This window comes from Trichoplax adhaerens, genomic scaffold (genome assembly GCF_000150275.1).
Source record: "Trichoplax adhaerens TRIADscaffold_12 genomic scaffold, whole genome shotgun sequence".
In the NCBI taxonomy this organism is placed as follows: domain Eukaryota; kingdom Metazoa; phylum Placozoa; class Uniplacotomia; order Trichoplacea; family Trichoplacidae; genus Trichoplax; species Trichoplax adhaerens.
In genome coordinates this window covers 1,166,102-1,175,612 of record NW_002060954.1, presented here as the reverse complement: position 1 = coordinate 1,175,612, position 9,511 = coordinate 1,166,102, and the positions used below count along the sequence as shown (strand labels likewise).

The 9,511-nt window shown below is 31.2% G+C and overlaps 1 protein-coding gene across 1 annotated transcript; it reads right to left on the bottom strand.

The window, feature by feature from the left end:
* Positions 1-4,039: 4,039 nt before the first annotated feature.
* On the bottom strand, positions 4,040-9,139 carry TRIADDRAFT_30089 (uncharacterized protein; the record flags this gene model as incomplete). The annotated part of the gene is made up of 16 exons (XM_002115746.1): positions 4,040-4,212; positions 4,788-4,894; positions 5,021-5,096; positions 5,214-5,400; positions 5,730-5,834; positions 6,005-6,061; positions 6,206-6,312; positions 6,461-6,533; positions 6,684-6,998; positions 7,121-7,198; positions 7,451-7,599; positions 7,766-7,891; positions 8,257-8,328; positions 8,444-8,480; positions 8,582-8,862; positions 9,013-9,139. 16 exons carry the CDS (start codon positions 9,137-9,139, stop codon positions 4,040-4,042), a joined length of 2,070 nt encoding a protein of 689 aa, XP_002115782.1.
* Between the last annotated feature and the right edge of the window lie 372 nt (positions 9,140-9,511).

Genomic DNA, 9,511 nt, shown 5'->3' with positions numbered 1-9,511 from the left:
TAAATATTGTTAAGAACACTTTCAAATATAAGAAATTCGATATTATTTAAGTTCGCTTACTCCGTGCAACAGTTATCAAATTAATGGCAGTATTGTACTAACCATGATCAGCGTTTGTATTAAAGGAATATAAGCAATCAAATACCGATACTATAGTGTATACTAGTCTTACGGCACCATAGTTTTCATTATAATAACTCTATCTTGCTATAAGTTAATAATAGAGATAGTTTTATCTTTTAACCTCAAGTTCATGTCTTTGTGCATATTGTTTGCTAAAGAATGGTGTCAGCGATGAGTTCTAGACAACTCAAATTTATTCTTCAAGTCAATTAAGTACTGTAACATGCGGCATTATACTAATTCATTTAAACCTGGTGGAAGTAAAGGACGAGTTTATTTTTCATTTACTGCACACAAACGCGCAAAGCAAATAGGTTATTTAATGGCACATTGATAAAAAGTTAAATCTATCATTTCTATGTGTGCAGTACTGTCAAAAATTTAGGGTATACTCAACGACAAAACCATGATCCGTAGTATTAGGTAACAATAACCTGGTTTGTAACGTTATTCATATCTTAACCGATTCTACACACAGATAGACGTAGTTATAATTATGCGTAAATGTATTTGCATCACATGCGCTCATAATTATGCTACAATGAATAATAATTAATAGTCTGTAAATTTTCTTAATGGTAATGATATATTGCAACAGGTATTGTATACATTACAGATTATATCCAATAAATATCTTTGCTCTGAGTATGGCAGTATACTTATACGTCTTGCCGCCTAGTACTTGTGACGCTTCAAACTGGTACACCTAAATCTCAATATCGCAGTTTATAAACCGAACAGGTGAATAGTCAATTTATAAATTGATCGGTCAGTTTATAACCTGTCATTGCCAACGGGCAATACATAACTTGACCAGATGAATAAGTTGTATCATTTATATTCTGTATCTTATTAACATCTAAAAATAGCCTTCGATCATGTGTGAAAAGTGAAAATGCAATTTGAGACCATAAAATATATAAGCATCATATACCACACCTAAGTATATAAAGAAGGGTAATTTAATACGCAATGTGAAATTGAATTTATGTTTGTAAATACTTAAGTACTCTCCGCAATTGTGTAGTGAAGCTGTTAGACAAGCTATTGTTATCAACATGTTATGTAGAAGTGAATTAGACATAACTTAAAAGTAATACCAAAATCTAGAGCTGCTAACAATAACAGGTATATATAAGTAATGCTTATGATAATTCAAGCATGTTGATTTCAGCTTCGTAGAATAAGATACTAATCATATAATTTTATTGTCATACTAAGTTCTGGAAGTGTTGAATTATGTTTTTCGCAATTATCATGTCGTAAACGTTAGATAACATATTTAAGCAGCTACACTTTTCTGTCATTGTTGTTCTTAGTCCTTCTTTTCCTTGTCTGTCGGAGCTTGCTGTACTATTGTCTACTTAGTATCTAAATTGATAGAGAACCAGTAATAAAATCTCCTATTCAAAAATTACTTGTGTGAACTACACTTTAATTACAGTTAGTAGAAGAGGTTTTGTTACAAATTGTTAATTAATTATTAGTATACACAGTCATGATGTTTATACCATAGTTTCGTTTTCTGTGCCTAAGATCGAACAAAATCAGGAGGTCATATTTAGATTGTACTTATCATATATTCAAAGGACTACGGTCTAGGCTGCCTTTGGAGAAAACATGTAGAATGAAGTGGCTTGAAATGCGTACCAGCAAATGTAGTTTTCACAACTTTGCATTATCTCAGCAGGTATTTAGTTAAATCATAATACTACCATGATTTTAGAGCAATTGAAAGATAATACCTTTAATAAATAATATTCATATTTATGCTATCGTTAATGATAATGCAATTATAAAGAAAAATTAAAGATAAATAACACAACTGACAGAAAAGTCTCGGATTATGTCTTGATAACACATATCCTAGTTGCTAACTGATTACTTATCTAATCATAACCCTTATGGCAATGATAGCTTTCGTGTTGGTATGAACTAACAACGCAGCAGAGGGAGGTTACAGCAAGTAGCTTAGCATATACTAAAGGACGATATGCCAATTCATGTCAGTATATACTTATTTAAAGATTATCATTGTGTATCATCGATGTCATTTAAGTACTAATTAGTTATAAATTTCTGCTATTCTTTTAGGCAGCTTTAATATCATACGTCACTGCTGGCGTCTACATAAGACATTACAGTAGATACAGTAAATGGTAGGCTATTACTGGACTTACGGCTTTAAACACAATACACTCCTAGAAGTGTAGACCGAAATTTTAATAGGGGTTCACAACACAATATTTATAGACTGCAGATATATTATTCATAAGAATTATCCGCTGTCAGCTCGAAATGGCAGTAATACAATTAACGATAAGACCGTAAAGTCTAAATCCAGTGATTGCTATTGAAAAATTAGTGGATACCTTTCCGAATTGATATGACCTAGAAAGCATTCGAAATTTTATTGCAGAATGCCAAACGATAATAATGAAACAAGCTGTTAAGGTACATTCATTGACTACGATGCAATGACAGCAAAGTGCTTTTAATTACATTGACTGACGTCAACAAAAGCAAGTGTTTTAAGAAATGATTTACTACATTGATTTGTGGCACCGTATTACTATACATGATTATTACTGCATAAATTACTAAACAATGCAACAAATACGATGGAATTAATTGATATTTATGTATATTTATAATTAAAAATTGTAAGCAGTATTCAATAACTCATTAATCACGATCATGAATAAAAACAGTTCATTAAAACACATCTCGACTTGAGCAGAACATAAAATCTGAACTTGAAAAATGATCATAGCAGGAATACCATTACGGATAAAATAAATTAATCAGTACTGATAACTGTAAATACGAACTGTTTGCGACAGCATTTGGTAAATAATTATATCATAAGAACTAGAGTAATAGTTAAATTTCAATTACAAGAAATTATCGTGGGTACTTTAAGAATATAGTGGAATACCTTGTCATGTTCAATAGATATTCAACTATAACTTTTTAGAATATCCCTATAAATTTTAACAATATTCCACGACAGGAAACTTGAACGGGTAATAATGTAAGTTATCAATTCACAAGGATCCATGCTCACTATGGATTATATAATTATAACAAATTTCGTCTTTCTAATATTTTATAATAATTTCATGATCCATAAAATGAATAGCAGAAGAATTTTAGCAATCTCAAGCTGTAAACACGTATTCCCCTTCTAAAGCAGCTGTCGTTAGAGTTAACAATATTAAAGCATAGCATATAGCTCGAAAATGCGATAAAAGTAAACTTTGTATCACTAGATTCGCTAATAAATGATACAGTACAGAAATGAACATTACCCTAGACTTAGGTCTAATAGTATGAAACGAATAATAACAACATGCAATGAAACGTAATGGAGGAACAGACAATTACGATGAAGAATAAAGTATTAAACGAAATATTTCCTGAATATCAAATTAACTCTTCATCTTCATTAACACGTTTCGGACAAGTATTATCTCATTTTAACTTCTTAAGAGAGTTGCACAAGCTATCGATAAATAAAGAAAATGGCATCGAAGCTGATCACTGCGTAATGCAAGTCCTATTTACATGTACAGCTATTCAGAATGACGCATACCTGGGTTAAAATGAAAATTATAAATAACATTCTGTACGATACGGAATATTATTTAAAGCGTTATTACGGCCACTCATTCTTATAAGCAGGTTGATCTTTCAAACTGTTTCTGATACTTGGAATGTGACGATGCAGATGCTCCACCTTCCATATGATAAACTCTTTCCTTATCAAGTTTCAATCTACTCATTTGAGTTTCTTTCGGAATAATTAGCTTATTAATATGACGCTCCAAATGATGGATGTCCTCAATTGTTTCAGAATGCTGTAAGATAAACAGTAATACCATATAATAAATGAATTTTGTCTATCGAAATTTAGTTAAAGTCCGTAATAATCTATCCTTGCTATTAAAGTATAACATGTAGAGAAGAAATAAAAATAAGCAGTTACTGTCCTATCACTAACCTGTAGCCATTTATGATATATCGCTTTATCGACAGAGTATCGCTTCTTTAATTCGATTTGCAATAGATTGTTTATTAGATTTATTGCTGAAATAAAATATAGTACATCAAATGTAAATGTATCGATGCATAACAAAGACTATTAATGTTATTATATTATAGGATAACTTATACACGGTAGAGGCATTTGGTATGTTTAACGGTAACTTAAGATCGAGATTTACTGATAATAATTTTGCCTTCTACTAGATATAGTTGTATAGTTTATTGTATTCTTTGTAATATTATTTAAGTACTGGCAATTGACATTTACGTAGTGAATCTGAAAAATCAGTTGATTTCAAATAAAATTTGGATCTTATAATTTGTTCTAAATAGAGACCTGTAGTTGCTGTGATTTCCTGATTATAATTAATAGATTGATAATATTCAAAGACTCAGAAATGTACAGTAAGTAAATCTCAAACGGATCAGCTCAGATAGTAGGCCCATGGCTTTAACTTCTGATTTCATGCTTCAGCTGGTAACATACTTATACGTATACTTTGTTATCTTCATTTTAGCCGCGTGTACGTAGTTAAAACACGCTGGTACAGTATATCGTCATTAGAATACAAGTTCTATCATTAATACTGCATGTCAAAAATCATGATTGAGCTTACCATCTTGAGAGATTTCCGCCCACGGATTATCAGGATACATAAAAGCAGCACTTTCTATTTGATCTTTAATTTCTTCATCTTCATTAAATGGAAATGTCCCACTAAGACTACAACAAATTTATAAAATATCACCGAGAAAAAGATTTTACATAATATGCTTAGTTGCCTTAGAATTGATCAATACTCGTATATATTGATATGAACGCCGAAATTATGACATATTGCAAGTATACCTGACATAAATGATTACGCCTACGGACCATAAATCGAGCAATCGATTATATCGCTTGTTTTTGAAGACTTCAGGAGCTATTAAATTAATATATCAAATGTATATATATATATAAAGTATCATGTTAATATATCGAATTAGAATAATTTACGTGCATAAAGTTGAGTAATTTATACTACAGAATATAATCAGACCTAAATATGCTGGAGTGCCGACAATCGATTTACGAAACGATCTTTCGCCGATAATCTTCGCGAATCCAAAATCACAAAGTTTTATCTGCGGTAAAGCTTCTTCATGCTTTAAAATAAGCACATTTTCTGGTTTTAAATCACAGTGGGCAACGTTCTTACTATGAAGATAACGTAGTGCGTACAAAATCTGCAAGGAATAAAAGTCGATTTCGCAATTAATTATGAAGCATAATTTTTATTACTTTATTATTTTCGTAACAGTAATAGATAATTTCCGTTAAATTGTGTCAATAGGGTAAAGTGCCGCACTAGACATGATATCGTAGTAACTAAGATAGTGTTGCTACAGCATCGCAGTCTGAGTGCAATGAATCATTTCCAAATTTATTTTAAAATGCACTAATAAGCTGAGAAATCGTAATATTTTGAAATATATTAAATATTTGTTATATTTTCTGTTAAGCTTAATTTGCGCTTTAAATTTACAGTAATACAAACTGAATACTATTCCATTACCTGTAAAACCAAGTATTTAGTCATTCTCTCATTAAGTCGGCTTCTAGGACTAGATAATATTAATTCTAACATATCTCCATCAAGTTTTTCCATAACAACAAAGACCTACCGTAACAGAAAATATTTTAAGGCTAACAATATATTTTGAAATTGATTACTTTAGCTTATTGATGCTTTCTATTGCTTTGTATACTATGCACACTTTCGTATTATGAACCACTCAGTGATAATGTACTACTGTATTGCATATTTCGTTTCTTTGAATCATGACATACTTTCTCGGGTGTTTCATACACATTCTCGAGAATGACAACGCCCGGATGTGAGACACTCTGTAATATAAGCAATATTGTTGCATAATAAGTAAGTTCTTCCTGAAATATGTAACTTACTATAAACGTTTTTTTGCTAGGATTGCAGTTTATCACTGGACAAATGCCGCTATAGTAAATCACCAGAATGAGATTCTAAATAACCTGTAAAATGTCAACTTCATTCTTTAAACGTCTTTCTTGTGTAGATGAAAATAACGACTTGTCGACAACTTTTATTGCAATTGCTCGTCCATTGCAACGAAGAGCACCTACATATTCAATAAAAGATTTCTGAAACAATACTGTAGAATAGATGAATATATCTTATTGTTAACCGTAATACTTTAATATTTACAAGTGCAGTTGATAAATTTGTATACAAATACTATTAAGGCATCGCGTTTAACATTACTTTACCTCCATAGACTATTCCAAATTGTCCTGCTCCTAAGATCTCATTTTGATCAATCTGATATTTACTGGTGATGTCCTAAAATTGGAGATCATAAAAAGTCGATACCCCCCGTAAATTAATTCGTATCAACTATAACCATGCTTTACCTCCAATTTGTATCCTTTAGGTCCAGGTGTATTTGTACGGCTACAGCCATCTAATACAAGCATACGACTTTATTATTACTTTTCCCTTAATAATTTGTTGATATTGGAGAACAAGTAGTATCATTACAAATAGAAATATATCGTACAAACCTAGCGAACTATCACTAATAATACTATTTGGTTGTAGCGCCTCTGAAATTGCCTTCTCCCAGAATTTTGCCAACTCCTCTCCCACACCATTTTCGAATAATACTTCATCGGAAGGAGCTCCAACAAAATACGTCAATTTTGCCGTAACGAATAGAAAATAATACGAAGGCGTAACGACGTTGGAAATTGAATTATTACTGCCATACGATGTTGCAAGGTTCAGAATTTCTGATAATTGTATAATCTATGCAAAGTTAAAAAATTAGTTAATTTATTGTTAAAATATGCGTTTAATCAATAATTGAGAGATATTATAAACGGTGTGATCATTAAAAAGAAGATATACTGAATTTTTATTCTACATACACAGCATGGCTCTTCGCTATCTTCTGTTAGGAACATGGATAAATTTTTTGTATCCAAAACCCAAAAATAGCATTTACGCTAGAAATTATCATCAAAAGTAATAAAACCCTATAAATTAATATGCTCGATACAAAAGGAAATAGAAAAGGCATACTTATTAGTGATATGAATTTAAACAATCTCAAATTAATTATTTTAATTACAAATGACAACAAAAAATACTTTCTTAATTTGGAATAAAAAGTGCGTGTAAGTGCATTAAATATAAAGATAATACTATTAATAATGATGCACTATACAGATATATTATATCCTAAGTTTTCGTTTAACCTCTTGATCTGCGTCGGTATAATGAATTATCCAATTAGAGTATAATTCTTTAGATGGTTTTTTCAACGGTATTTGAGTTTGTATCAAACGTTGTAATGGGATACAACTTCCATTTGGTGTCAACTCCGAGTGTCCATTTGTTTCATCTGCTAAGTAATTAAAAGCCGAAAGAATAGACCTATTAATACCGGAACTTACGGTACGCAAACACTGGAAATAGCCTTATAACTCTTCCGTTTAAATGATATACATCAAAATTTCAAATAAGACCGCAGACACGATAAAAAAAATAGATTAATGTCAGCAGTAGAACACTACCTGAATTTTTTTCATCATTTGTGTCCAGTGTATCAAGTGAATGATTACTATCCGGTAAATCCGAAATCGTTATTTGGTTGATTTCTGGAATAGTACCATACTGATTGACCGAACGTTGATTAACTGGACATAGTGGATCTAAAAAATGAATAAGATTACGGTATTTAACCTAAATTATGTATCAAAATTAAGGTAGGCTGATAGTCTTTAACTTCTGTCATAAAAATCGATCTATGCCAGTATGAAAGAGGTAGTTAATAGCTTTAAAGTCGTAATTCCCATTGATACTTTAAACTATCCGCAACTTTTGCTCTTATATTAATTACGATCTGTTACCTTGACTTGAACAGTCATCGTCATTGTCGCTATCTTGATTATCACTGTCTTGCGCTCCTTTATCATCTATCATCAATTGATCAATTTTAACTTGCAACTAGATCTTTATTATAATATAGTAATAGGTACGTAAAGAACAATGGTAGCCTTACTGTATAAGACCTCACTGGTACAGTTCTTGGCAGCATATTTCATACATCTTTTATGCACGCTAAATTTGCAATCTATCAGATCAGACATGAAAAATAAAATGGAACAATTGATATTCTATATATCATAACTATATTACGCATATTATTAAATATTCACTCTCGCCTAATCCAATTTCTAATAATTTACCTTTACAACGATATCCTTGGCGGCATATCCCCAGTAGCTTTCATGTGAAATTAACAGTCATCAACATTAATAATATAAGGAATTACCTTACTACATAAATAAAAGCAGTTAAATGAAATGTAAATATATTTCACGAACCAATTTTGAGCAGAGTTGGCAAATGGTCGGCTTTTTAAAGGTATGCAGAGTAAACGTATGAGGTACTTGGACACGTTTATGAAGAGCGACATCAATCCATGCTGGTCGACCGCTACCCCACCAGTTATCACTAGGACCACTACGTTTAGTAATTGGAGAATTTGAAGACACCATACTAATGGTACTATTCTCATTTGCCATAATCTCCAGACTTTCCAAAGGTGGCGTACAATTGTTTGGTATCTTAAAAGCACATCTCTTATGAAAATTACAATTACAACCTAAACCCAAAAAAACTTTCGTAATGAATATGTAGGATAGCTTTCAGTAAAAATTTTTAACTTATACAAAATTAAATTCACCAAGTAAGCTCAACGATTACAGTAAAAAAAAGTCTATTCGTTCATTAATTCTAGAGAATATTTATCCACCTTCACACTTTAAGCCCTGACGAATTATACCAAAAAGGAGCTGTCCACAAAAGTCGCAAAAAGTTGGTGACCGATAGGAATGGACTCGTAATGAATGTGGGCGCACAATAAACTGTACTTCATCCATAGGACAGAAAGCTATTTGGTATTAATTTATGATAAAAGTTACTCATTAGTTATTGAACACCTGGTTAATCGTTCATCAGTACAAAAGTACGAATCAGTATCATAGATTCAAAACGATAATCTCCAATTACCATCAAGAATAATTTCTATTACGGACTGATCTTTAATAAGGTGCATTTGTGACTCGCTTGATAGCAGTCGTAGCCGGTTAGAAAAATTTTGATCATGAAGGAACAGCTGGACATTTTTTCGTAGAGTTAAATAACCATGATTGGAGAACTAAAAAGTTATACGAGAAATTAATATCAAAATCAACATTCACTACATAAAAATTTTAAAATGTAGCTTAAATTTTTCGTCTATGATGTATTAA